This window comes from Malus sylvestris, chromosome 1 (assembly GCF_916048215.2).
Source record: "Malus sylvestris chromosome 1, drMalSylv7.2, whole genome shotgun sequence".
Taxonomy (NCBI): Eukaryota; Viridiplantae; Streptophyta; class Magnoliopsida; order Rosales; family Rosaceae; genus Malus; species Malus sylvestris.
In genome coordinates this window covers 24,610,480-24,638,446 of record NC_062260.1, presented here as the reverse complement: position 1 = coordinate 24,638,446, position 27,967 = coordinate 24,610,480, and the positions used below count along the sequence as shown (strand labels likewise).

General features: G+C 38.9%; 4 protein-coding genes and 1 pseudogene across 8 annotated transcripts; 3 read left to right on the top strand and 2 right to left on the bottom strand.

Annotated features, from left to right (window-relative positions):
* The first annotated feature begins 312 nt into the window (after positions 1-312).
* Positions 313-5,861, top strand: LOC126589099 (uncharacterized). Of its 3 annotated transcripts, none has more exons than XR_007611717.1 (4): positions 313-678; positions 834-1,035; positions 1,464-4,963; positions 5,326-5,861. XR_007611717.1 is itself a non-coding variant. In XM_050254399.1 (4 exons), the coding sequence occupies exons 2-4, from the start codon at positions 915-917 to the stop codon at positions 4,709-4,711; spliced, it is 3,228 nt and encodes a 1,075-aa protein (XP_050110356.1). In that variant the 5' UTR covers positions 313-678; positions 834-914; the 3' UTR covers positions 4,712-5,058. The 3 variants fall into 3 exon arrangements, 2 of the variants coding, with proteins under 2 accessions (XP_050110356.1, XP_050110285.1); XM_050254399.1 differs by lacking the exon at positions 5,326-5,861 and having other exon boundaries at positions 1,464-2,706; positions 2,848-5,058; XM_050254328.1 differs by lacking the exon at positions 5,326-5,861 and having other exon boundaries at positions 1,464-5,058.
* Positions 5,137-9,382, bottom strand: LOC126591512 (uncharacterized aarF domain-containing protein kinase At5g05200, chloroplastic-like; annotated as a pseudogene).
* A 563-nt stretch (positions 9,383-9,945) lies between these two features.
* LOC126591053 (uncharacterized) lies at positions 9,946-11,500 on the bottom strand. The gene is made up of 4 exons (XM_050256631.1): positions 11,334-11,500; positions 11,025-11,100; positions 10,810-10,936; positions 9,946-10,354 (listed from the first exon to the last, which is right to left on the bottom strand). The coding sequence occupies exons 1-4, from the start codon at positions 11,445-11,447 to the stop codon at positions 10,162-10,164; spliced, it is 510 nt and encodes a 169-aa protein (XP_050112588.1). The 5' UTR covers positions 11,448-11,500; the 3' UTR covers positions 9,946-10,161.
* A 363-nt stretch (positions 11,501-11,863) lies between these two features.
* On the top strand, positions 11,864-21,634 carry LOC126588912 (uncharacterized). 3 transcript variants are annotated; one of them, XM_050254100.1, is made up of 20 exons: positions 11,864-12,024; positions 12,456-13,300; positions 13,402-13,608; positions 13,729-13,790; positions 14,353-14,818; positions 15,099-15,299; positions 15,772-16,027; positions 16,320-16,560; positions 16,674-16,843; positions 16,916-17,491; positions 17,724-17,890; positions 18,071-18,287; positions 18,385-18,579; positions 18,726-18,842; positions 19,050-19,292; positions 19,492-19,696; positions 20,114-20,319; positions 20,486-20,637; positions 20,732-20,993; positions 21,143-21,634. In XM_050254100.1, exons 2-20 carry the CDS (start codon positions 12,489-12,491, stop codon positions 21,422-21,424), a joined length of 5,037 nt encoding a protein of 1,678 aa, XP_050110057.1. In that variant the 5' UTR covers positions 11,864-12,024; positions 12,456-12,488; the 3' UTR covers positions 21,425-21,634. The 3 variants fall into 3 exon arrangements, with proteins under 3 accessions (XP_050110057.1, XP_050110117.1, XP_050110187.1); XM_050254160.1 differs by having other exon boundaries at positions 11,880-12,024; positions 12,485-13,300; XM_050254230.1 differs by lacking the exon at positions 11,864-12,024 and having other exon boundaries at positions 13,122-13,300; positions 13,407-13,608.
* Positions 21,635-27,334: 5,700 nt separating this feature from the next.
* LOC126591132 (uncharacterized) lies at positions 27,335-27,967 on the top strand. Its single transcript, XM_050256741.1, has one exon. It carries the CDS (start codon positions 27,369-27,371, stop codon positions 27,816-27,818), a length of 450 nt encoding a protein of 149 aa, XP_050112698.1. The 5' UTR covers positions 27,335-27,368; the 3' UTR covers positions 27,819-27,967.

The following is a 27,967-nucleotide window of genomic DNA, read 5'->3' as shown; positions in this document are numbered from 1 at the left end:
TCAACAAAGTTAAATAGTTGTTGTACTTTTTGAACACGTAATAAACATTCATTGGTCAGATGACTCGACTTAAACTGTATTTTAATTTCAAGAGAGAATCTTTGATAAATTACAGGGTTTTCATTAGTTTTGTCTGCAAGCATAACGATAACATAGTTTTTTGCCTGAACACAAGAATTTCTGGTAACTTTGACATTTCCGTTTCCCCATCTTAATCTCAGAGTTAGCAGTAAGATGACACGTCAACACTGACGCTTTAAATATGGTCGGCGGATGTATAATTCGTCTCTTTCTCTCTTCTCTGTAAATCTTTGAGCTTGGCCGTGTTTTTGAGGGGAAGCCGTGGTCAGAACAGATAGAAGCTTCTTCGCCACGGAAAAAAAGACCAATTCCAAATCCTCCATCATAAAATTCTTCTGTTTGGAAATCAAAGACTTACCCTTTTCCACACTCCCAAAGACTTTGAAGAGCTTTGCCATTATTTATTTATTTATTTTTTCAACATTTTTGTCAAACAAATACCTTTGCCTTTGCCTTCTTCACCCATTTCTCGAAAACCAAACACACCAACAAATCCATTGCCCTTTTCTGTCTGTCTGTCTGTCTCTCTCTCTCTCTCTCTCTCTCTCTCTCTCTCTCTTTCGGATCTCTCTGAAGTTTCACTTCTGTTGCGTTCAGGTACAGCTTCCTTAATTTCTTCAACTTCTGGTTCAGAATTTCCTGTTTTTATGTTTTGTTTTGTCGTTCTTGTTGTTATTTCATGGATCTAATTTTGTTTTTTGGGAGAGTTAGCTTTTGTTCTGATGCCAGAAACATGTTTTGATTGCATTCAGATGGTGTTTGGAGTTCAATAAGTTCAAAGTTCGAGACTTTTTCGTTGGAACTGGAAGCCCTTTTGTTTGTGTTGGCCAAAGATGTCTCCTGAATTGACAACAAAAGTTCGACTGGTTCGATGTCCGAAATGCCGGCTGCTTCTTCCGGAGTTGCCCGAAATTCCGGTCTACAAGTGTGGCGGATGTGGCGTCACTCTCCAAGGTATTAAATCAATGCATCCCCACTAATTTAATTTGCCATCCACTTTCTTGTCTAATTCATTTCTCACTGTAAACAATGTCATACTATTGAGATTTTCCGCGATATTTTTATTGATAACGCGATATTCTGTTCTAAACTACTACAGTTTATGGGCCGGGGGATTCAAACTCGGGTGCAAGGGCTTGGCCGACTGGCCTGACCCGTAAGCGAGATTTTCTACAGGATTAAGATAAAAAAAAAAAAAAAAATTCTGAATTGCTAATAGATTAAAAGACTTAGTTGTGTTCTTGGATTGCTTAGTTTGTTTAGTATACGAAATTGCATGTTCTGTCTATTGATTCACGTTCCGAGTAATTGAGCCGTTTTATAGATTCGGATTTTTGGTTTATGATTCGGATTAGTTTCCTAAACTATCCTTCTGAATGCAGTGAAAAATCGAATGAATGGATTGAGAAGCAAGAGCGCCAGCGTAAATGACACTGAGGCAGCTCAGAGGATTCGTTTGGATCACGGTTCGGAAGATAAAAAATCCAGAAGCTCAGGTCGTAATGCAACTCTTCCTGAATCTGGAGAATGCTCTTCAGAAGGCAACGAGTCCAGCACCTCAAGTACTCCTAAGGCTGCTTATCCTGAACCGGGAAATCGCTTTTCGAAACAAGACAATGTGAAGAATGAAGACAAGCCTTCCGAAGAACAGAAATCTAGCATCTCAAGTCATAGTGCAGCTCTTCCATACCAAAACAATGAGAGGGATGAGAGTAAATCTTCAGAAGGCAACGAATCTATCAGCTCAAGTACTCGTACAGTTACTTTTGTTGACTCGGAAAAAAGCTTTCCGGACCAAAACAACGAGGAGAGAAAAGATGCGGCTTTCGAGGACAAAGAGTCTAGCATCTCAACTCATAATGCAAGTCTTTCGAACCCAGGAGAGTCCCTTTCAGACCAAAACACTGAGAAGAGTGAAGATAAGTCTTCCGAAGACAAAGAATCGAGCTCTTCAAGTAATAATGCAAGTCTTTTGATGTCAGGAGAATCATTTTCAGACCAAAGCAATGAGAGGGGCCAGAGTAAATCTTCAGAAGGTAATGAATCTAGCAGCCTAAGTCCTAAGGCTACTTTTCCGGGAGAAAGTTTTGCGGACAACCAAAACAATGAGAAGGATCAGATTGAGTCTTCAGAAGGCAACAGGTTTAGCAGCTCAAGTCCAAAAGCTACTTATCCTGACTCGGGAGAATGTTTACCGGACCAAAACAACGAGAGTGATATGATTGAGTCTTCAGAAGGCAACAAGTTTAGCAGCTCAAGTCCTGAGGTAACTTTTCCTGACTCGGGAAAATGCTTCTCAGAACAAGACAATAGCAAGAGTGAAATCAAGTCTTCAGAAGTTAAGGAGACATTACCAAAAACACGAAAAGGTGCAGAAGTATCAACAAATGATGGGAGCTCACCATTAGGAGAAACAAGTGTGGACGTAGACATCAACAAGGAGATTGATTCTGATTTCCAGAACTCAAATACTGTAAATCCAGGAGATTCGAGGGGCAGTAGTTCAATTGTTACTGCTCATACAGCCGTAAGGGAAAGCATTTCATCGGATTCCTTTAAATCTTCTCCTCATGGACGACAGGAGGAACCTCAGAATAGTGTTCCCAATGGCTTTGATCATGTAAGGTCTCCTGATGCATTTGAAAATATAGTTACTGCTCATATGCCGGAAAGGGAAAGCGTTTCATTGGATTCCCTGACATCTTCTCCTAATGGACAACAGGTGGAACCTCAGAGCAGTGTTCCCATTGTCTTTGATCATGTAAGGTCTCCTGATGCATTTGAAAATAGAGTTACTGTTCATATGCCGGCAAGGGAAAGCGTTTCATCGGATTCCCTGACATCTTCTCCTGATGGACAACTGGAGGAACCTCAGAATAGTGCTTTTTCCAATGGCTTTGATCATGTAAGGTCTCCTGATGTATTTGAAAATACGGAGTTCTTCCCCAGCTTTGAGCTTAGCGGTGCACCTAGAGATCCGTCAAAGTCCCCAGCAAATACAAGTCATCATGCTTATGATGCCAGTGTTTCTTCTTATGATGGCATGGATGATCAGTTCTTCAACCGAACTACACGTTCAAATATTGTTCATTCTGAAGAACGAACCAGACGGGATAAATTCATGGCAAGTAGCATGATAAATAGAGATTCAGGATTGCAACATCAACCAAGGGATCCCTGGTCAAATTTGCCCATGAAGAACGATCGTGCCATGAGATACAGAAAGCGGGATCAAGATGCATCACTGCCACCTAGAAGACAAGGTCATCCAAGCAGAGATTGGAACAGATTGCAAAGTGATGAATCTATGTATAGGATGGCTTTCCCTCGAAGAGTTTCCCAAGGTGGATACGAAAATGGAGGCCCTACAAGTCAACTGCATAACGAGTACCAGCACAATTCAGGCTACCAATCATCTGAAATGTCTGTGGAGGCTGAACAGGACAAGATGACACTATTGAGAATGGTTTATGAACTGCAGGATCAAGTTAACAGTTTGAATGGAAAGGCGAGTGGAAGGGTTGCCGGAGAAGCCACTTGGAATGAGAAAAGCATGCCCCAGTACCGTAGCTATGAGGCATTCGAGAAGGAACTCTGTCATGATCCAAACTATCAGAGGTATCTGAGAAGACACAGGACAGGCAGCCTCTATCCCCCCCAGCACCACAGCAAAAACATGCGCATACCTTTCTCGAGTGAGGCAACAACCAGCAGGCACCAACCTGATTCTTCATATTTGCATTATGGCCCCCAAGACTGGCAGTGCTCAGCACCATTGTCTCAACCCGTTCGTTGCAGCAACAACGGGTTATGTAGGGTTCACCCTGGTCACAGTTGCTGGACATCCTATGACAAGTCTCGTCCTTCAACTCCTGAACGGTATATGGGATCTGATTCTCCTCTTTGGGGCCATGAAACAATGTCTGATGATCTAAGGCACCAAAGGCATGATGCGAAGAAGTTTTACAGAGAGAAACAACATTTGGCTAAACGACATTTCCGCCCCATAGCAGGTGGAGCCCCTATGATAACTTGTTACAACTGCTCAGAACTGCTGCAGATACCTGCAGATTTTCTCCTTTTCAAAAGGAGATACCATAGACTTCGATGTGGGGCTTGTTCGGAGGTGCTCAAGTTTTCGCTCCAAAAGAGAGCTCATATTGTCCCCTATGAACAGAATGCTATAGCCCCTCCGAGTGAGGTTGGCGACTATAATGCTGCCGGTAATGGCAGTAACTTGGCTCACCATGCTGATCCTGTTTCATGCTCTGATGATTATGGTTATGGACCCTCTTACTACCATAGTTACTCTTCTGACGGTGATCCTGGAGCTTTTGCACCCTCCAACTCTAACCATGGTGATTCAGAGGACCAAAATATGTCACATAATTCATTGGATCCAACGAGAGAGAGGAAGAAGCTTGTTTTGAGAGAGTCTCAGAACAAAGATAAGAATCCAATTGAAACAATTGTGTCAGCAAGACCGTCGTTATCCTCAGAAATCGAAGAGCTGCCAGCAAATTCGAGTTCACCACTTCATCGACTCATGGGCTACGCTTCACCAAGCCTAGTGATTAGAGGGTCTGTAACATCTCGGACAGGGAGAAGCTCATACCCATTGCAGAGATAACTTTGAACTCAAGGAACTAACAGATTTCTCAGAGTACGATTATATGAAGCTCCCGAGGGTTTTTCTCAAACGGAAGAGCTTCTTCGTCTCACTTACCGGACCCTGAAACATTCCAAAGTTGGAAAAAGTGAATAGATCCCTGACAGAAGCAAAGGTTTCCGGGAAGTGATTCGACGACAGATACTGCCTTGTTTTTGCCATATCTACATGTTAGGACTTCTCTTTCGTTCTTTCTGATATAGCATCCCACAAGTGAGTATATGTTATATGTAGAAATCAAGCTTTCGATTGTTGTGTGTATGTACATGTTTACCAGACTCCTATTTGATTTATTTGTTCATATGCAACATATCCTGTGCAATTTGACCAAAAAAAATAACACATCTTGTGCAATCATATGGTTCCTTGTTTGCTTCTAGTAGCAGTTATCAAAGAGAAGGATCCGATATGATAAATTCCTACGTTAACCCATACACGCTTTGCTTTCGCAAAGTATTAGATTACAATCTGTTTCTTGTTCTCGACATTGTTTCTATTGAATGTAACCCGAATGCAGGAGTACTTTTTATTTATATTTACACAAACTTACAAGAAGCTGCATCTGCACTTCCTAGGTTCATCTGAAATCGTTCCTGTAGTTGGTTCTCCGATTAGAAGCGATAGAAATCCTTTGGTCTTGGAGCATATTCAAGTCCGGGGCCAACAGACGAGCGTACCAGTCAAAATACAAAAGCTGCTTCAGGAGAAGTGCATACTCTCGAGGAAATTTCAATCCATATGATTCACTAACCCGAATCTGAAATAAGAGCATGCAAGCAGCTCATGACTTCGGAACAATTAGTTAAAAAAATGATGGTATATGCTGCGGTGGTACTGATATATAATGCAGGCATGTAAACCTAAAGGGAGTCGAGGGCGTACCACATCGAGAAAAAGTGCATTCATTTGTCTCTCATCAACAACTAGATTTGCTGAGACAGCAGTTGCATTTGTAGATGGCTCCCTGGCAATTGCTATGACTACCTCTGTATCCGAATCCTGCACATGAGGAATTGTTAGAAGCGATGTGATTGTTATCAATAAGCTGGTTTCGATTCTAAATTCGGTAATTTCTAGCTATGGCACAGCTCTTTTAGGCAGCTTTCTTTTCTGTAATGGAATATTTACGGGCAAGGAAAAAAAAAAGGTTATCTTTTGGCTGCACAGTTCTGCGAAACATTATTTCCCCTCAGCTCCGAAATTGTCCCAGGAGAAGTACAGACCAAAAAATAACCCTATTTGGAAAGCAAAACACAATTACCAAACTCCTGAGTTTAATGCTTGCCTTTATTGACGAGAACATCTTTTCCAAGTCACTTGCAAAATCCTTAACATCAACGTTTGTGTCTGTAGCACCCATTTCAATCAGTGCAGAAGCCATTGATTCATATTCTTCAGTTGCAATTGATGCCAGAAAGATTATGGCACCCCATGTTTTCGGGGATATACGGCCAACGATTCCCGTAAATTTAAGTCAAACGCAAGAATGATTTCACATAACTGAAAGGTAACAAACCAAAAAAAATAACGTCAATAACATTTGAAAGGTTGGACAAATGCAGAGAACTTCTAAAACTATCAAGCAAATGGTAGGTACTGCATCTTGGGACTATGCACGGTTGTTACAGAACAGACAATTAGCAAGTCTACAAAGATATACATTATACACTGACAAAAAAAAAATCAATATCTTTACTCGATCCTTTTTTCTGCACAGTAGATAAAGTAAAAACCTTAAGTCATATTTGTGTAGATTGTATGAGCAACTGAAACATTGAAAGAAACCGACGACAATCACAACTATAAGTAAAGCAACGAGTACAATTGGCGCATGAAGATATATGAATACCAAAATCAAGAAACCCAATGCGCGGCCATCACGCAACAGCCACAGATTGCCTGCATGCACATCTGCGTGGAAGCTTTCACAGGCAAGCAAACTGCCAAACCTACAGAGACATTTCATAACAAGCGACAAGGTTGTTTATTTGACAAATAAATGAACACAAAAACTACAAGCACATGAATGGTGGATAAAATATTCAAGTCCTACCACACATTAAGGGCAGTTATGAGACTGGTCTCTGGATTAGAAACAAAGGAACTTATACTGTTCAAGTCAGTAAGAGGAACTCCATACAGCCTCTCCATTGTTAAAATTCGTTTGCTGCTGCATTGGTGATACACTTTTGGAGCCGTAGCCTGCCTTGTGAGTCCCATAGCTTCTAAATATCTCCTAAAGGACTCAACGTTTGCAGCCTCCTTGTAGAAATCAACTTCTTCAATCCGGTATATCTTGCACAATACCAACCTACTGAAACGATGAACAGATTACAACGGAAACTTCTATCTTCCATCATTTTCCAACATATGAACCAAAGATGCTGACATCATCCCAAAGATGTTATGCTTTCACAGAATATAACTTGTAAGTTGTTGTAACTGAAGAAACTAGCAGTGTAAATTATTTCTAAGAGTATGAAAATAATTACTATGCTTATACCTGTCATCCAGTATAAGTGTTAAAGTCATTTGTTGCATATGAAGAAATTTATGTCCACATACCAATGAAGCACGGTTTATATCAGGATTCAAGAATTCCAAAATGCGGACAACAACGTAGATAAAATTGAGATCTGCAACCAACATATCTTCTATTCCGGGTTTCAAGATCTTTATTACTACATCTTCTTGGGAGCCTCTTAGCCTTGCACCGTGAACCTAAACAAAATACATCACAATTCTTATTCCTAAGCTTAGCGAATGGTTTGAGGAACATGAGAAATTTGATAGGAAGAGAAAAGAACTTGTGCTATTGAGGCCAAAGCGAGTGGGGTTGGGTCAACATAGTCATAAACGCTTTCAATTGGTCTCCCCAATTCCTGACGCAAGATTGCTTGAATCTCGGCAAAGGGTACTGCAGGAGTTCTGTCAAAGCAGTTCTGAAATTCTTCGACATATTCTGATGGGAACAAAGTTGGAGCAGATGCAATGAACTACCATTTGTAAGTAGCATAGCATTAGTGATTGTGTACGTTGAATGAACAAAGATAGACAAGTAAAATAATAATCTTTTGCTAATTTACATTGGATATAATGAATAAAGTTATGGAGTGGCGATCAAAAAACAAGAATACAACAAGAGTTACCTGACCCAACTTAACGTAGGTTGCCCCCATGCGCTCAAACAATTTCCTCAAATAACGGGGGGACAGCAATCCAAGCTGCAGTTGGGTTGGTAATCCAGCAGATGAGTTTGCTGACTACAAACAAAAGGAAGGGTCATTTACAAGTATGCTTTTCAAGAGTTTGCTTATTCAGATAAAAGGGCTAGCATTAACGAATGCCTAGGTGTTAACAGAACACTCAACCGAGTGAAGTCTTAATCCCAAGTTATTGGAATTGGCCGTATAAACGCATTTTGTCATTGAGCCGTTTCAAGAACTATACCAATTGACAATTGAACAAGGTGAAAGCCAAGCAAACAAGGTTCCTGTTACCTTTGATACATCAGCAAGCCACTCCCCACCAACCCCAATAAACGCCTGAATACCTTGGACCATCCTAAGAGCGCCACGTGGACCTGTGCTTACTGATGTTTGGAGAATGTCCTCCACCAGTCTAGGCAAGTCTTCAAACCTATCTGGTAACAGCATGAAATTCCAGAGTCAGCTTAAAACCTCAAACGAATAGAGTGATCAAGAAAGAAAAGAATTCGAGCCTAAAGAACACAGATGCTCATGACGAGGTCTAAACAAAGGCGTGAATCAAAGTCTCCTTCCCATTCTGAGGTGATGCAATTAATTGATAACTGTCTGCCAAACAGAAGAGTTGTACTTCGACTTCAGCAGTTTTTACACCTAAGTTTCACTTCTGTATGTCCATGAAAAGGCAACAGCCAATCACTCACTAAAAGAAGTGAAAAAATGAACATTTTTCGAGGTACCCATCAAGCGAAACACCGAGAAGTTCGCAACTTCATGATTCAAAATATCAATGAGACCAGAGTATAACCATTAGCAGAAGTATAATCTACTATTCATGTTCATATAGGTAACAAATAAAATGTTTGAAAAAAAACCCATAAATCAAATAAAGATTTAAGCTTGAGATAAACCCAGAATCCAAAATGCAGACCCAAAATCCAAAAGCTAACGGGAGAGAAAAATTAAGCACCTTGAAGGCGGGAGGAGTAAAGATCCTGAGTTTGTGAGTAACGGGCAAAGAGAGTGAAACCCTTTGAGTTTGCGCTGCAAATGAGCTGCTTCGATGATTTTAACGAACCCCAACTACCAATAATCGACGACGACGTGGAGCTTAGAATCATCTGGCAGCGGTGATGATGGTGCAATGATGGCAAACGACCGCCTCTCACGGCAGAGACCATCGCCACAGCCATCTCTTCACTTTCAAAAACAACGAAAATATCAAAATTTCAGGAAGTGATATCGGGACTTGGAATTTGCAGTGTCAAAGTGGAATTTGGAAACCTTCACGACGTGGTTCTGAGAATTGCTCTTCGTCTCTGTCAGCTTGCGAGTGTCTGCTAACTACTATCTCCGTCTCAGTCCCTCCGTCATCGCTGAGAGAAAAAAAGAAAAAGAAAAACTTTTGCATTTCTGTATTTACGTTAAACGAGTTGTAAGTGATGGGGAGGACGCCACGTGGCTAAGCTGTTCACTGTTGGCGCCATTCTGAGACTTCTCCACTCCAGCAGGATCCTCTCCGATCCTTTGGAAAGAATCTTGAGCATTCATAAATTGTAAATTGTATTCGTTTATCATACATCGTGTGTTCAGTTTTTGTCAGATACTATTTGTATTTAATTTTAAATAAAAATATTTAAAATCATTTATAATCGCACAATGTACGATAAACGAGCACAATTAACGAATTTCTGAAATCCTAAAAAATAGGATCCGAATTCCCTCTCCTCTTATGGGTTAAAAACAAAGTCGTATACAATGATATGGGCATTTTACTATTTTTCTTAGCTAGAACGTTCTCCCATGGCTAAATGTAAATTATTCATCTTTTGTCGAGAGTTGTAAATAAAAATGTAATTATTTACATCTCTGGAAGATGTGAAAGTGTTAGAGATGCTCATATCAAAACTGATAAATGTAACTAAATTACTTAGTACTCATTGGTTTTAAAAAATACGAAAAAAAATGCGAAATTGGATACACGAAGGATACGACACCGAGGCCTAAAGTCCAGTTCCAAAATTTGAATCATAAAAGTTTAGACATTCTGTGTTTTGTATTGGAATACAAGATTACATACATAGTCAACCCAACAAAAATTCTGGACTAAAATTTTTAACCGTTATCCTCACTTCAGGTGATTCATCTACATCCACTGCAGAACTACTCAAGAATCAGTTTCTGAACTCAAAGTCCTAATCTGAGTTATGTTGAATCGGAATCCGATTCTGTATCCGATTTCCAGTCAGCTGGTTTATTCCTGTTTGTATTGGCCTCTAGTGGAGGAAGTCCATCATCATCGCTCGAGTCGTCGAGCTCATTGTCTTCTTTTTGGGAGGTGTCTCCCTGCAAACTTCCATCGCATCCGTCTGAAACTTCGGATTTGAAGAGTTCTGGCCTGAAATTGGCGGCAAAAGCAAATATAAGGAACAAAAGATCACTAAAAACGAACACTGAGTACCTTAAGATCACATAAACACGTTAAACAAGAAGTGCCACAAAGGCTGCAGATTTTACCCACACTTCCACGAGCAACCTTTTCCATCCCTCAATACAGTTATGTGCAATACACAAAACTACGGTGGCTTGTGGATTACTATTTTACAAGAACAAAACTTTTTGACATTTTCAGCTTTCTCAAGTTGTGATACAATGCTGAATCAGTATACAATTAACCATAAAACGAGAAAGTCAGAGCAAACATTGAGTTTGTTCGAGGGGACATTTCAAAGTTCGATATGAAGTAACCGAAACATAAAAAGGTCATCGCACTATTAAATGTGCAAGCAACACAAGCTGCCCTTTTTGTTGCGATAGTGACGAATCATTTTAGGATGGGAAGAGAATACACACCAGTCTGGCGATTTCTTCAGCACTCGTACTTGTTCGTAAAATAGAACTTGCGAAACAATGCATGCCACCTTGCTGCCAGATTCAAGAACCTTCTCCTTCCCACTTGCATCAACCACAACATAACTCCCTGCCAATCGAAAATCGACTCAAAATTCCGCCTTTCGGCTACATTTGCAAGAATACGTTGAAATGAGATACGTATATAGGAAACCAACCTCGTTTAATCCACATGCTCTTTGAAAACTTAGCCGGAAACAGCGCCAAAGATTTCTCTCCCTTTGCATCCATTACCTTAAACAATTACAGCAGAATCAGAAGCAAGTTCAGCAATTCTAAACACATTATGCAATCAAGTTCACATTTTTCTTTTGGGACAGCCCAAACCCACATCATTTTTTTACAAATTGATCGATACCCACTACTGCATTTTCACAGAGACATCGATTTGGGATTTAGGGTTTTAAAAGGGTTTTTTATTTCCGGGCCAAAAACCCTAAAAATTGAATTGGAATAGAAGCGCCCACCTCGATGAGATTGGAGCCGCGGAGAGAAAGCACTTGCATTACAGAGTGACCATCTTCGAGCGTAAAGCTCTGTTGCTCCACCGCCCTCTTCAGATTCTTCCTTCCTCCTTTCATTTGGGGACTCAAATTAAAAACCCTAGTAATTGATCAAGACTCGGCCTTTAAACCCTATTTCCTGAAATTATCCCGATACGGCGCCGTTCGGGGTAACAGATATGACGTAAGTAACTGTAATGTATATACGGCGCGAAATTGGATTACCTTTTGTACCTATCCTAACCGACTTTATCTTGATTCAATAACTGGCTGTAAGCCAAGACAATATAACGGGCCAATCAAAATGCTAGAAACTGTAGAAAAACCGAGATGCCGTTGACTTGGCCGTTACGTTAGGCTTAACGAAAAGTTTTTAAAAATTTTCGTTTTAATAAAAAAAAGATAAGTAAATGTGTAAATAAATAGTCCTATAAAAAATAAAAAAAAGATTTTTGATTAAAAATAAAGTATTCGATTAAAACTCCTTTTTTGTTTTTACGTTTTACAGGAGCACAAGATAACACGCAAAAGGTCGAATACAAAGTGTGCGCCTTGCCGAGTCGCAATTCGCGCGTGAGCTCAGTAACCGCGAGGAGGGAGGGAGAGACCCCATGCCCGTCTCTTGAATCCACTGCTCACACAAACAAGTTATCAGGTTCGAAATTCTCCATAAATTCTTGTGTTTTTATTCGATTTTTAATTTCCTTTGAATTAATTAGTCGTTTCCGTTTTTGTACTTTTCACGTAATTACATTGTTCCAGTGATGAACATATCCGGATAATCAAAGTTCGTTATTTTAATCATATGGGGTTAAAATTCTGTGGCTTTTTGAATATCCTGAATTTCCCAATTGTAATTTGTCAATGCTTCTCGAATTTCAAGGCAGAAGCTTTCTTTTTTGTTGGTTAAATTGTGTATTTAATTAGTTTTTAGTTTTTTTTTTGGGTGTTTTGTTGTTTAATGTTTGAATGATGAATTGATAATTATGAATATAATCTGGGTAGTGATTACTTTCCATGTTTAGGGCGCATGCCTTATTGAGATTTATGGTTAATGATAATTAAAGTGTGTGCTTTTGAATTCAGAGTGTGTGAATTAGGTTTTTTTTGCTTAGAGTGATGGGTAGAAGGAAGCAAAGGAGGCCCCACCGATCCGGTGGGGTTGTATTGGAGAGTCGCAGCAATGCTGATCAGGCAGAATTGGATGGAATCAAGATTTCAAATGGGGAATCAGGAAAGAATGAACTGGATAAAGTTGATGAGCCGTATTTTGTGGAAGTTGATCGGTCTTGTTGGGTTTCGGACGAGCACCTTGATATTGCTGAAGTTGTTTTGACAAATTTGAATTTCGGAGAAGGGTTTTCTGGTGATGGATTGAGTGGGGATTTTAATCAGGATGATTACTCATTAAGGTTTCGAGTGTGCAACGTGAATGAGTTTATTGGCCGTATGAAGTTAGGCCATTGGCCTGTATTATCCTCTGCTGATATTTCTTTGGAATTCATTAAGTGTCCAACAGAGGATACGGGCGAGTGCTCAGTGATTTTATCAGGGAGTTTTGATGGACCGGATGAAGGTATCTCTGGTCTTGTTCACTTGGCTAGTTTGAGGTTTATGACCCTAAGGCCAGTTCAGTGGGTTGTGTCGATTGATATGTCCACCATCACGATTAGGGTGGAGATACTTAAGCGTGCGTTTGATGCTTGTCAGTCACTTCTGGACATGACTAGGCAAGTCTGGAAAAAAAGTATGAGGAATGTCATGGGTTGGCTTCATCCAGAAGTAATGACATCAGAGGCTAGGTACGGAGTCAGTAAATCAACAGAAATGGAAATTGATTTGCATACTGAAAATGGATATGCTAATTCAGACCCTAGTAAACTAGCAAGGTTTGATGTCTCTGGGTTCTATGAAGCCATTAAGCGATCAAAGTGAGTATCACCACTTTTCAAATTTATAGTCTATTTCCAACTTCTGAGGCTATGATGTCTATCAATCTTTGAGTTTAATTTCTATTATATCTTGTGTACAGAGCAGATGCAATGCTTCAAGCTGACATGCCCGATTTGCTTCCTGAGTTGAAGCCCTATCAGCGCCGTGCAGCTTACTGGATGGTACATAGAGAGAAAGGATATGCAGAAAGTCCGGTCGAAAAGGGAAACAGTCAGTTCATATCACCTTTATGTTTGCCCTTGGAATTTCTTGACACATGTTCAAAAATGTTCTACAACCCATTCAGGTAGTGGCTTTCTCAAATATGTTGGTTTACCTTTTAAGCAAGTTCTTTCGTTCTACATCCTTCTCCTCTTCCATCTCCTCCCTATCTAACGATTACTGTGAATTTGATAATGTATTCCAGTGGAAATGTTTCGTTGCACCCAGAGAATGATTCAGCTTATGTCTGTGGTGGTATTCTTGCTGGTAAATCCACTACTCTACTTTTTCTTGCATGTGTTTAGATTTTTCTTCAGATTTTACAGATGTTGAATTTCGCTTTTGTCCGGAAATCTAGTTTTGCACACTATTGGCTGTATTACTGTTAAACAATTGAAGTTAATTCTAAAAACATGAGCGATCAGTGGTATTTAATGATGATATAAATAGAGTAATGCCTTATCAAACAATCAGAATCTATCACTTCTACATGACAATCTATTGTCATGTGAGTGCCTAGTTTTCTTAAATAGCTTAGTCATAAAGCCCTACCTGAACGAAAAAACTAGGAATGAAACAAATATCACAAGAAGTTGTTGGAAAATTTCCATTTACCAGCTCCTAAAGTTTCTTCTACCACATATTTAGTGAAGTTCTCTATCAACTAGTCTTTGGCCTTTTCAAAATATCTATGGCTGTTTTTGGTAATAGAAGAAATATGCTTAATAATGTTTTATCTTCTTAAGCATTTTATATCTCATTCTGAAGGGAAGACTGGTGTTTCCCAAACTGCTTTCTGTGTGATGTTTTTCTTTTGTGACGATCACAGATGAGATGGGCATGGGGAAAACTGTTGAACTTCTTGCTTGTATATTTGCGCATCCGAAGTCGGCAGATGAAGACAACATATTTGCTGATTCTGAATCTCAAGCTACCGAAGATCAGAAAATCAATCTTAAAAGATTAAAAAGGGAGCGAGTTGAATGTGTATGTGGAGCTGTGAGTGAAAATATGTCATACACAGGATTATGGGTACAGTGTGACATATGCGATGCATGGCAACATGCAGACTGTGTGGGTTATTCAGCTGATGGAAAATCCATCAAATCCAATGAGGCCTCTCAAAAGCACCTGAAGAGGAAAAATACAACCACTGTAGTTGAAAGAGATGGAAAATATATTTGCCAGCTGTGCTCAGAACTGATACAGGCTACTAACTCTCCTGTGGCTACTGCTGCCACTCTTATAATTTGTCCAGCTTCTATTTTGCTCCAATGGCATTCTGAAATTATACGGTATATTTTATGCCTAAACTATAAATATACGGTATATTTTATGTTAATTTTGTTTTGTTAAACTGTATAAATATTTCGTATGCTATCCTTCAGTCTTCTTAGATGACTCATTTTGTGATAAATCGATTCGATTTTGATCGTGTTTATTGCTTAACATGGTATTGAGATGTTTCTGAATTATTTATCACCAGATCATGGATGTTGTAGCTATTACTCACTACATCAAAAAAAATCCATTAATGAAAGATGTAAATCCTACTAACTTATCTTATCACCCCAGTCATACCCGTGCAGGTTCTTTAAAAACATGTATCTATGAAGGTGTGAGGGAGACTTCTTTTTCAAACGCGTCGGAAATTGATATCAGTGAACTTGTTAGCGCTGACATTGTATTGACAACATATGATGTGCTTAAAGAGGACCTGTCACACGACTCTGATAGGCATGAAGGTGATCGGCGCTTGATGAGATTCCATAAAAGGTTCCTTCAAAACTTGTGATGTTCTTGCTATAGTTTTTTTTTCTTTGCTCAAAAATTGGCTACACTAGTTTGAACTGATTCTTCAAACAATTGGATAAGATCTTTGCCTGTTTGTTTGCAAGGATGTTGCATAATTTTGATGTTTTCCCTTACATTAGGATGATTTGTTTGGAATGATACATATTTGGTTTAAAAATAATTTCCCAGTTTCCAGCCACTTATTTTATTAATTGCTGCCCCTCATCATGAACTCTTGAAGCAAATGTACTTAAATGCCATCATGTTCTTGTAAACGATCAGTGTTCAAGTTGTAAAGAATTTGCTTTATTTTCTTGTTTTCTTTCTCCTTTCTTATTAGGGTTTAAGTTTACATATTTCAGTGCTTTAACTTTGAACATCATTGGGTTGATTTAGAAGTGAATTGCTCTTGGACCTGTATTTTTCGAGATGATGACCTGCCATTTTGTTTTAGGTACCCTGTTGTTCCAACTGTTCTGACCAGAATATTCTGGTGGAGAGTTTGTTTGGATGAGGCTCAAATGGTGGAGAATAATGCTGCTGCGGCCACAGAAATGGCTATGCGGTTATATACTAAGCACCGTTGGTGCATTACAGGGACTCCTATTCAACGTAAACTTGATGACTTATATGGACTTCTACGATTTCTCAAAGCATGCCCATTTGATGGTTCTAGGTGGTGGGTTGAAGTTATACGAGATCCATATGAGGTATGAAGTTCAGTGCATCCCTTCGTTTTTCAATTCCAAATCTTTTCAAAAGTTCTAAGATGCTAGATAACTGGAACCATTAAGATAAAATCTAAAGTTTAATGTATAATTTTTAGCCAAGTTGACACTTTGATTCAAGAAAATACACCCATTTATCATGAGCGCATCCTTCTATTACTTTATCCACATTTAGGGCTCCAAGTGTTTTCTCATGATTTTCCCAAAGACATCATTCTTGCTTTCTCCTGCTAGTTTTAGTCACTTCCTTAATTGATTAAATTTGCCTTTTCAGAGGAAAGATGTGGCAGCTAGGGAATTTGCACATAAATTTTTCAAGAAAATTATGTGGCGATCTTTGAAAGTGCATGTTGCAGATGAGTTGGAGCTTCCTCCTCAGGAGGAGTGCCTCTCTTGGCTCACTTTATCTCCAATAGAAGAACACTTTTACCAAAGGCAACACGAAACTTGTGTGAGTTATGCCCGAGAAGTCATTGACAATCTGAAAGATGATATTCGAAAAAGAGAAGTCAGAGGTTGTTAATGATTATTTTGCAACTTCATTTAAGAGTCATTCTATAGGTAACCCTAAAGTTTGCATGTGAAGACGCAACTTTAAGGTCTGACATTTTTCATGCTTGCTGTCCAGGATGCTTAGCATCTAATGATTCATCAGATCCACTCATCACACACGCAGAGGCAGGAAAGCTTCTGAATACACTGTTGAAGCTTCGCCAAGCCTGCTGCCACCCTCAAGTAGGAAGCTTTGGGCTTCGTTCTCTGCAACAGTCACCCATGACTATGGAGGAAATACTAATGGTGTGTTTCTGTACTTTATTACTAAAATTTTTGTGATTGATTCTTTTTGTTTTATGGGATCTTGTTCTACAGGTTCTTGTAGGTAAAACAAAGGTAGAAGGAGAGGAAGCGCTTAGGAGGTCAGTCGTCGCTCTCAATGGGCTTGCCGGGATAGCTATACTCGAACAAAACTTCACCCAAGCTCTATCCTTGTACAAGGAAGCGCTGGATTTAGCTGAAGAGCACAATGAGGATTTCCGCCTGGACCCTTTGTTGAGTATCCACATTTATCATAATCTTGCTGATATACTTCCTTTGGCAACAAACTGCTGCCCTTCAAAAGAACAGCTTCCTGGGAGCTCTAGGGAAATGGCCTCCAAGATACAGGGCATTGAAACTTGTGAACAACATGTAGCGAAGAGGCAAAAACTTTGTGGGAAAGAAGAAATCGCCAATGATGCCAGTAACTCACTGGAAGGTACATCTGAATTATCAGATAATGTTCCTGCTGCTCACCAAGAATGCGATAATGGGCCCCAGCCATCATGTAGTTCTTTCAGTGATGCATCTTTGAGAATAGCCTTTGACAATATTAAACAGAAGTACTTGTCTGTATTCAGTTCAAAGCTATCCATGGCTCAACAAGAGTTTACCAAGTCTTACACACAGGTATTTTTCGTAACTGCTTCCGTGTAGCACTTTATGATCCTCTATATAGGATTGTCTAGACAATCACACTTTGTATGCTAAATAATCGATGGTATTTCATTTTAGTTCTCTTTCTTTTTTATGGTTTTGAGCAGGCTAAAAAAGTTCATGTATATTTTTTCCATATGTTGTTCTTTTCCAATCATCGCTTTGTTCGCTTTATATGTTAACATTTAGATAAACTCTTTTGAAGGTTTGCAATGCAATCAGCGACAGAAAAGATCTAAGTACAGTTTGGTGGTTGGAAGCCCTTCTTCATGCTGAAAAGAACATAGACCTCTCTAGGGATTTGATGAGAAAGATTGAAGAGGCCCTTGTAGGAACTCTAAACAATGGGAAGTCATCGAGAATTGCCTCTCGGTAAGTAAACATTTGGTCCTCTGCATCGCATCTACTGCAGGGTCATATATTTGAATTTTTTCACTGTTTGTCTCTTCACCTGTATCTCATGAATGTTGCTCGTGGCTTTCAATTTCAAGTAAACTGAATCTAGCTGTCTATATTGTGTGGATTCTGATTAGTTGTGTCCCTTTGATATAGTTTCCGAAGCATAAGTGGCCTGAAGTATCATATGCAGACTGGTTTGGACCAATTAGCAGCATCTAGGAAGACGTTGCTTGATCGACTTTTAGAAATTGATCAGACAATGGAGAATCCAAAGGAGGAGGATATTCACCGCGTGAGAAACTGTCGAAATTGCAAGGGTTGTGATGATGGTCCTTTGTGTGTTCTCTGTGAACTAGATGAATTGTTTCGGGTTTGTTACTCTTCTTCTTCTTCTTTTAATCCCTGTTTGATTTGCAGTATGGCTTAACATGTAGCATAGTTTTTACAATTTATGATTTCTTTACTAGGACTATGAAGCAAGGCTCTTTCGTAGTGAAAAAGTAGGCGGAGGGACAGCTACATGTGCTGAAGAGGCTGTGGCTTTGCAGAAGAAGAACTCTGAACTTAATCGTTTTTATCAGAATTTGTCGCAGCCAAATAAAGAGTCAACATCATCCAATTCTAATAAAGAGTCAAAGAAGAGAGATGCTGGAAAAGTTGTGGTCAGTCACTTTATCTCACTATTAGTTTTGTTCATCCTTAAAAGGTGCTAAAATGCAGCCGTCTTTCGTTTATACTTTAAATGTCACTGAAACTCAGGTAGATGGAGCTTCTATAACTTGTCCTGTTTATCATATTCGGATGATAGGTTTCAAAAGCTCCATCTGAATTAGAGGTTGTTCTTGGAGTTATAAGAAATCATTGCAAGGCCCAATTAGGGAGGGACGGTACATCAGAAGCCACAAAGCACCTCCACGCTCTTGAGGTATGTCCTGTATTGTAGTATTCTTTCAGCAGCAACTATTTGACTGCAGCTCTGAAACTAAGAACTCCTGTAGTTAATGGATCATAGAACGGAGCCTACTCTTGCTAAAATTTTGTTGTCTTTCTTTGGGATACTAATTGTCCCGCTAATAGTATTGCCGTTGGGCATTCGCAAAATATGATCCTTTTTCTTTCTTACCTGGTTTAGGGCATGCGCAAAGAGTATCCCCATGCAAGATCCTTGGCAATAGCCCAAGCTCAAATTCTACAAGCTTATGATGAGCTTAACATGGCAACTTCAAGATTGCGCCTAGCAGAAGATGAGGATGATAAAGCTCTTGATGCTTTAAGTGAAGAAGAATTACCTTCAGCTAGCGTCCTATATACTAGCGACAAGTTCACATCCTTAAATTCGTTGTCTGTTGTAAAAGGGAAACTTCGTTATTTAAAGGTAGAAGCAAAAGTCCATTTTAATCATTCAGATTTAGATTTTCTTTTCGTGGGTGCAGAATTGTGTGTCCTTTGGTGGTATGCTTTGCGCACTGACCTTTCTACTTATTCTGTGTTGAAACTTAAACTACATAAAAACAGAATGTCTTTGTTGTTGCTACTGTCGGGAGTCAATACTAACTCTTTTTTATTGTTCCCAGGGTCTGGTACAAGCTAAACAAAAGGTGCCGTTGCAAAGTCCAAATCCTTCCTCGGTAGCTGAAGGGGCAGCCACTATTCCAACATCTACAGAACAGAAAAATGTATGCATACCTACAGGCGATAAAGAAACATGCCCGGTTTGTCAAGATCCATTAACCATTCGGAAGATGGTTTTTCCGTGTGGGCATCTTACATGCTGTAAATGTAAGTATTCACCGTACCATCTCCATGATAAAACCGTTGCCTCAAGAAATAGGAGACATACTTCTATTATTTTGTTACCAAAAAAATGAAAATACGGACTATGGCCACTAAAGACCTTGAATGTTAGTCTGTATCTCCCAAAATCTTTACACCAGTCTTCTGCTAAAATCTCCGAGAGCCTTCCTTGGTTGACCAAAAATGTGATTTGGCTGACTAAAACTGTAGCTATTGGGAAACCTTACGTGAGTCATCAGTGGCAACCTTCTATGTCTCCATCTTGCTAATTGCCTTTTGTCCTACTTTTGTTATTATTATTATTATTATCATTATTCTTCTTGGTGCGTCTCTTCCTTGATAATTCGTTATGTTCTCTTAAATAACTGTCATTTAATTCGAGTTCACAACCGTTCCTGCTAGGTTTATTTGCAATTACTGAACGGAATAACAAGGTTCAAGATAAGTGGGTAAAATGCCCAACATGTAGACAACATACTGATGTTGGAAACATTGCTTATGCTGATGATGGACAGAGTGAAACTAGTACTTCTTCTGTGCTTCATACAACCGAAAGTCGTGAAATGTCTGAAGCATCTGTTATGGTACAAGGTTCATATGGAACAAAGGTATGTGTTCTACTGTCCTCGATTTTGTAGGTGTGGTTTCCTGACCAAACAAATAAGAACTCTAGCATACCACTTCCTCATTTTCTGCTGACCATTACCATTTATTAGTGTAGTTTGTGTCAGCAAGTTTAGATTAATGTTCATTTTTGGGGGTGTATTTGTGCAGATTGAAGCAGTGACAAGAAGAATACTGTGGATAAAGTCTACAGATCCAGAGGCTAAAGTTCTTGTTTTCTCAAGCTGGCATGATGTGCTCGATGTATTGGAGCATGCCTTCGCTGCTAATGACATTACGCATGTTCGGATGAAAGGAGGAAGGTAAGTTGCCATTACCGAATTCAGAGCAGATAAAATTTACCCAAGTTCGAATTCCTTCTCCTTTTTTCTAAATATGCCTGCTGTGTAAGTGCAGGAAATCACAAGTTGCCATTAGCGAATTTAAAGGCGAAAAGATAGGTGCAAAAGGAAATCACAAGATACGTGGACAGAAAGAGCAAAGATCTTTCCAAGTGTTACTGCTCCTGATTCAACATGGAGCTAACGGCCTCAATCTTCTGGAAGCGAAGCATGTTATTCTTGTCGAGCCGCTTCTCAATCCAGCAGTAGAAGCACAGGCGATCAGTCGGGTCCACCGAATCGGACAGAAAAGCAAAACCATAGCTCATCGTTTCATAGTACGTGCATCTCCCTTTCCGACACTTCTGTGTTTTGTAGAATAACTTGTTTTTAAGATTCACTGCCATGTTACCAGAATGCTTGTGAGAACACAGTCATCTGTGCATTTTCGATATTTAATCTCGCTTATTCATTTTTGTGGAGTTAGGTTAAAGACACGGTTGAAGAGAGTATATATAAACTCAACAAAAGCCGGAACAGCACTGCATTCATCGGGAACACGAAGAATCAAGATCAGCCTTTCTTCACATTAAAAGACATTGAATCCTTATTCGCAACAGTGCCACCCCCGGTACCAGAAACTCGAGGAAAGGCAACTGAAGTTCCCAACGAGAACCCAACGGAAAGTCTACGGCATTTGCCACCTTCTGTGGCAGCTGCCATAGCAGCTGAGAAGAGACATAAGGAGCAGCATGCATCTTCTTTGTGACCATAACTTAGCAGCTCAAGTTAAGAGAAAAGATATTTTGTTAGGCTTTTAACCATGTTTTTTATTTTTAATTAGGATTTTATTTTCGAAACTATTATTTTTCTTGTATATATTGAATCCTTCATTATTTATTGCTATTTTTTTTGGATGTCTGTGATGTTAATGGCACACATGCTAGTCACTAAATAATAAAATCTCTCTCTCTCTCTCTCTCTCTCTCTCTCTCTCTCTCTCTCTCTCTCTCTCTCTGTAGTATTCTTTTGGTCTAAGAGTTGATTTGCGGCTGGTACTAGTAATTAAATTAGTTACAAAGTTTGAAGTTTGGAAAGTATTTATATAAAATTCGTTGACCTTTCGAGGTCACAAGTAACGTATTCGAATAGATCTTGAAACTACGAGCGCATAGGCAAAAGCCGTTTGCGAGTCCGAATTATAAGGTATAGTTACGGACGTTTGAAGTTGTGATACTATAGTTTGTAGAAATTATTAAACTTCCACTTGTGAGTAAAAGAGCCAAAAAAAAACATATATTTGGGTTAAGGGATTAGACAGCAGGGAATGAAAAAAAAAAAAGGGAGGGGGTCTGATTTTTGACCCCTTTTTTGGGAGATATCAACCCGTTAACCCGTCAACTTGACTTGCTCATATTTTCTTCATCCGATCTCCGTTTTGGGTGATCTTGGTGTTCATGGAAAGCTCTTGACGAGCCCTACAACTCTGTAATGTTAGATTTTCCATTTTCTAATCCATTTTTCCAGTTCGAGGCAGCAAAGTCGGATGGGTTTTTCGGCGGTTTTGTCATTTTTCCGGTGATTCCGGCAACCATTTCCCTCAAGTGAGGTATGAAACTTCATCTACTCTTCATAATCTTCAAGTTGGTATGCTTGGTTCGTGCTTTCGTATTCGTTTTAGAGTTGGGTGTTTAGAACCCTAGAAACCCGATTTTCCCGAAGAATTTGGATGATTCCGGTTAGAATTTGTCATTGGTCTAGTTGTGAATAATGTCTCCCTTGTTGAGCTCTAGTTACCACGTGAATTTGAGCCTCTTGCGTTAAGGCTGAAAATTTGGGTTTTCAAACCCTTCACCATGGTTACCATTGCGTGTGGCGGTGCGTGGGACTATCCACGAGTGTTGTCTAAGTACCAAATACCTTTTAGTGACCCTGTGAACCTATGTCTAGCTTGGTTTCCCAAAATTCAATTGTTGGTGTGATGTGGAGAAATGTGAATGACTAATATGTGATATTGGTGATTATCTTATTTTCATAACTACTATCCTGTGTGGATATGAGATGGTTTTATAATTATTTTTCCTATAAAATTGTTAATTTTTATTATTTAACCATTGATGTAGTTTTATGGTGTGATTTGACGTGCATATTGGAAATATGGTTTGTATTGTATGATTGGATTGATGTGATGAAATGTGAGGGCTAGTAGTGAACCGTTAACCCAATGTTATGGGGTTTGTTACTTCGAAACATGTTTCAACCCTCGTGTCATTATTTCATTCTCGTTTCGTTGAGTCTTTGTACCATGAAGAACTTGATCCATGTCTTGTTTCCTTGATTGGTGTTACACATTCTACTCCACAATTTCGTTAAGTGATGGTCCAGAATCGTATCCTGGTCTGGATTTCGTTGAGTGATGGTCCAGAATCCCTTCTACTCCGAGATTCCGTTGAGTGATGGTCTGGAATCGTATCTACTCGGATTCCGTTGAGAGATGGTCCGGAATCCCTTCTACTCCGCGATTTCGTTGAGTGATGTTCCAGAATCGTATCTAACTTGGGTTTCATTTAGTGGTGATTATGCATTGTACTTCGCGATTCCGTTGAGAAATGGTCCAGAATCGTACCCACTTGGATCCCGTTAAGAGGGTCTGGAATCCCTCATACTTCTTGATTTCGTTGAGAGATGGTCCGGGATCGTGTTCACCTTGGGGTTTATTGAATTTGAATGAGATAGCTTCAGAGATGTAGACTTCAGCCGAACTGTGTTGCTCTAACCCTACTTTTCATTGTGTTGTATGAGATTATGATTGTGAGCTGTTGTGATTTGTTTCAGATGAACCATTGTATGTCTGGGTGACTCCCTCGGAGTTACAAAGGTTTGGTATTGATTCCTTATGAAGGATTTATATTCAAGAGATGTAAACTATGATTAATGGTTGGCTTTATCATTATTATCACATCCTTGTATTATTGTCACTCACCCGAGCTTTGCAGCTTATCTGAATTCTTGATGTTGATGCACCATTCCCATAGTGTAGGCACTGATTGTACAGATGTCAGGTCTGAAGAGATTACAAGAGGTCGCTTGGTATTTTGGTTGGATTCTGTTGAGTGGTCTAGAATCCCTACGCTTGCTCATTTCCATAAAGGTAGTCCGACCTTAGAGTCGAGTGAATATGAATTGTTCACAGTAGACATTGTGTATAAATTAGACTTATCATGTTAGTACTTGGAATCTAGGTGGGGAATTATGTAGGGATCCTTTATTAAAATTTGTGAATTGATATGGGACCTTATTGATTGAATAACATAGTAATTGTAGATATCATGCATCTTTGATTTTTAGGATTGATTAAGTAGAATGATTGCGGAATGATGTGGGATATGATTGTTATTATTATGATTAGTCTCGTTGCTCAAAGTGGCTTGAGAATAATATTGTGCCTTGTTGGTTCTTGGATATATTACATGTGGTGGATTAAGGTTTCTTGTTGAAATCATAGTGATTTATACGATGGAGGAATGGAAATGTTGTTTGTCATATTGGATTGTTATGTAGCCCTGAATCTAGTACTTCCATACTTGTCAAGTTCTAATGATTGATTGAAGAATGTTATATCTTTCGGCTTGAACGTACTGTGGTAAATGTAGATGGGTAGTGAATGATGAACTACGAATGGCTTGATCCCTGTTTAGGGTACGTAGATAGTCTAACGAGGAGGTTAGATGCAGCCATAAAGCTTACAAAAAATTATTATGTAATTGGATCTTGAGTTATGCCTTGTACATATCTCGGAGGCGGGATCTGTTAGATATACGGATGCTAGGTGACGTCACGCGTTGATCCTGGACATATGTTGGGTTCGGAGCGTGACAAGAAAAGACTTCACCTTTCATTTCTATATTTTCCTTTAATTTTTCTGATATTTCCATGCAACTAGTAGCCGCCGCAAATCAACTCTTAGACCAAAAGAATACTACAGATTTGTTGATGAAGAGTTGATTTGCGGCTGGTACTAGTTGCATGGAAATATCATAAAAGACTTCACCTCCCTTTTCTATATTTTTTCTTTAATTTTTATGATATTTCCATGCAACTAGTATCAGTCGCAAATCAACTCTTAGACCAAAAGAATACTACAGATTTGTTGATGTTTTTGACATACCGGTTAAATGTCGACAAATTGTCATTTGATATTCTCCAAAGTTTTATTTTAAATGTTCACATATTTTTAGCAAATTTTCATTATTTTCATCGAAGACAACCGATATCAATCTTGGTATATTCATCAATATTTTTACAAACTTGCGTATTGATATTTCTACCAGTACCTATACTTTAAACACTGCCTAGGTCTATTGCTACCGAAGTCCTAGTTTGTCCCTCATACAACGAGCTCAAAACTAATTTATTATTGTTCCATACAACCTAGTCCAAACTTTTAACGAGCTCAAAACTAAATTATTATTGTTAGTCCATACGACTTGGTCCAAACTTTTAACGAGCTCAAAACTAAATTATTGTTAGTCCATACGACTTAATCCAAACTTTTATCCCGAAAAAATAAATTGATTTGTCAAGACTGAAGAAGTCGTATTGGGTAGGTTTTATCAGCATCTCCATATTCTTCATGGGAACTGTGACACGGAATATGGAAGATATCAGAAAATACAAAACGGTGTGTTTGACCCGTCTCATTGTATGGTTTGTAGTAATTTCCATACAAAACGTAAAGAAAACAGGCTTCTGTTCAATTTGAAGTGTCAAAGCAAAAAGTTCTAAACTTGGAAGTTGGACAAAGAAATAGCAGGAAAAAGAGGCTTGACATTTTATCTGATTAGGGTTCTTCGTTGATGAGTCCCTTTCTTTTATGGTAGGAGAGACTTCAAAGCATCGGTTTCTTTCTTTTTGAGTATTGAGTTTCTTTCTTTAGCTAAAATATCAACACAAGAATCATTTTACTTTTGAACTTTATTCTGATAATCCATATAGAATTCATAAGTGTTTAGTTTATTCTGAAAACCGTAATCAAACATCTAAAATAAGGGATCATATCAAATTAGGTTGTTTATTGTGTAGTCTAGCCGAACTCTCTCACTTCTTTTAGTGTAAAAATATTGATTTACTAAAAAAAAAGATCATACCAATTATGGGGCTAGTTGATCCGAGTTCGTTTATTTATTTTTAGTTTTTGAAATTGGGATAACTCCTCAGTTTGTTCCATAAGATTTGAAATCATTATAAATGGTTTTTGACTTTGTCAAACAGCAATCATGTATTCCGTAAAAAATTATGTTAAATAATAACTAAAATAACAAAAATACGCTCAATTTAATAAAAAATGGTTCAAATAATTTGACAAAAATTGAATGTATTTTTGTCATCTTATTCTTACTTAATAGAGATTTTTACGGAATGACCAAAATTATTAATGATAGACAAACTCAAAACCACCACTATCAATTCCAAATCACAAAAACCAAAATGAAAAATTATGTAAATTTGGATCACCATTTTGAATAAATTACACAATAAATATTATAACTCATTGTCATGACAATTTGAAAATTCTTATTTACTAGTCATTGAGTCGTTTCTTTTATAATTTGACTTCTAGAATGATTCCCGATAAAACATTAAACAGTCGTTTCCTTGAATTTGAGAGATTTTTCAGTGTGCTCGTCACACGAGATGGTACACCACGTGTCCCTATATAAAATTTTCACCACTTACATAAAAACATGTGGTGTACTATCCGTGTTCTCATCACAACTAAAATTTTCTCTTTAAATTGAATGAGGATCTCTCCGAATCCTCTTTGTAAGGATCACAAAGATCCTTTAATCATATTTATTCATTTTACATTGTGCAGTCATAAATTATTGTAATTTTTTTATTTAAAATTGAATATAAAAAGTACCTGACAAAAATTGACCACAATATACAATGAACAAATGTAATTGAAAAATTTCCAAAATCCTCATATCATCAGTCCCTTGAATTAGTCATAAACAACACACAGCGGCAAGGATTTGGAGTGCTAACGTGGCCCATGAAACTTTGACAAGTATGCCTCTTTGTGTCAACAATGAAGAAAAACGGACAAGGATTGTCTGCCCTCCACTTCCGATGCCTTCCTCGTGTCCTACTGTTTGTGTGGCCACAATTAAGTCACGTCAACATTTTATATTACTATTCATTTTTGTCTTATTATATCTATAAAAAAAACAATATAAAATGTTGACGTGGCTTAACCGCGACCACACAAAACAGGAGGGCACGGGAAGGGCATCAGAAGTGGAGGGCAGACAATCCTTGTCCAAGAAAAACATCGGATCTCAGGATATGAGGATCCTCCTAACCAAGCTCATCGGACCGTTTAAATTTTATCTAACGATTAAAGTTAATATAACTTTTAGAAGAATCTTTGTAGTAGTTGAATAAAATTTGAATAACCCGATGACCTTGATCAGGAAGATCCTCATCTTTAGTTCAAGAGAGAATCCTAATCCAAAAACATCTCAACATCTCACACCCTCTGCAAACATCATCTCGGTTCTCGAAACCTTTATCTAACACGTGCCTCCCCGCATGTCACGTGTCCAAGACAGGTGGAGCAACAAGAACACCGCCACCTCACACCCTCCATCCCCTATATATATCTATCCCAACCCAACGAACCCCATTGACTTGAAATTTAGGGTTCGACAATGGAGATCCCTCTCTGTCGCACAAAAACGCACAACTTTCGCCCTTCCATCCTCCCCACACACACAGCCAGGGCCCCTACAACTCCCAACAGTTTAGGTTTGAGACCTAGGACCTGGCAGAATCATGGGGCGATCTTCAGGCAGCAAAGCTTGGACCGCAAGAAACCGGCGGTGGCGGTGAGGTGCGGGGATGTGGGTTGCTCATCCGAGGTGGAAAGCGAATTGGAGGCGGAGCTGCGGCCGGAAGAAGAAGAGGAGTGGATGAGGGAAGGGATGTGGAGCGAGAAGTGCGGGGATAGAGGAGTGGTGGAGCTTTTGGAGTGTTTGGAGCGTGAAGCGATCATGGGGGAAGACGAAGGCAAGGAACCTAAAGACTACCATAGAAGGGCTCAAATATTTTACAAGAGCTCTAGGGTTTTTCAGGCTCTCAAGGAACGTTCCCAATCTTGATTTTCCCTTTTTAATTTGGTTTTAACTTTTAAATGCTGTGTTTAATTTCTAATTAATAATCCAACCGTCTAATGTTTGTTGCAATTTACAATGATTGTTTTGATAATTTGCTGGGCAATGAATCAAAAACGATGTCGCTTCTTGTCGTA

Coding starts and splice junctions, on each gene's coding strand:
- LOC126589099 (XM_050254328.1), top strand. CDS start 915: ATGTCTCCTGAATTGACAACAAAAGTTCGACTGGTTCGATGTCCGAAA. Junction 1,036..1,463: donor ATGTGGCGTCACTCTCCAAG/GTATTAAATCAA, acceptor TTCTGAATGCAG/TGAAAAATCGAATGAATGGA.
- LOC126591053 (XM_050256631.1), bottom strand. CDS start 11,447: ATGAAAGGAGGAAGGAAGAATCTGAAGAGGGCGGTGGAGCAACAGAGC. Junction 10,937..11,024: donor GAGCATGTGGATTAAACGAG/GTTGGTTTCCTA, acceptor TTCGATTGGCAG/GGAGTTATGTTGTGGTTGAT. Junction 10,355..10,809: donor CTGAAGAAATCGCCAGACTG/GTGTGTATTCTC, acceptor CGCCAATTTCAG/GCCAGAACTCTTCAAATCCG.
- LOC126588912 (XM_050254100.1), top strand. CDS start 12,489: ATGGGTAGAAGGAAGCAAAGGAGGCCCCACCGATCCGGTGGGGTTGTA. Junction 18,843..19,049: donor AGCACCTCCACGCTCTTGAG/GTATGTCCTGTA, acceptor TACCTGGTTTAG/GGCATGCGCAAAGAGTATCC. Junction 20,638..20,731: donor GTTCGGATGAAAGGAGGAAG/GTAAGTTGCCAT, acceptor GTGTAAGTGCAG/GAAATCACAAGTTGCCATTA.
- LOC126591132 (XM_050256741.1), top strand. CDS start 27,369: ATGGAGATCCCTCTCTGTCGCACAAAAACGCACAACTTTCGCCCTTCC.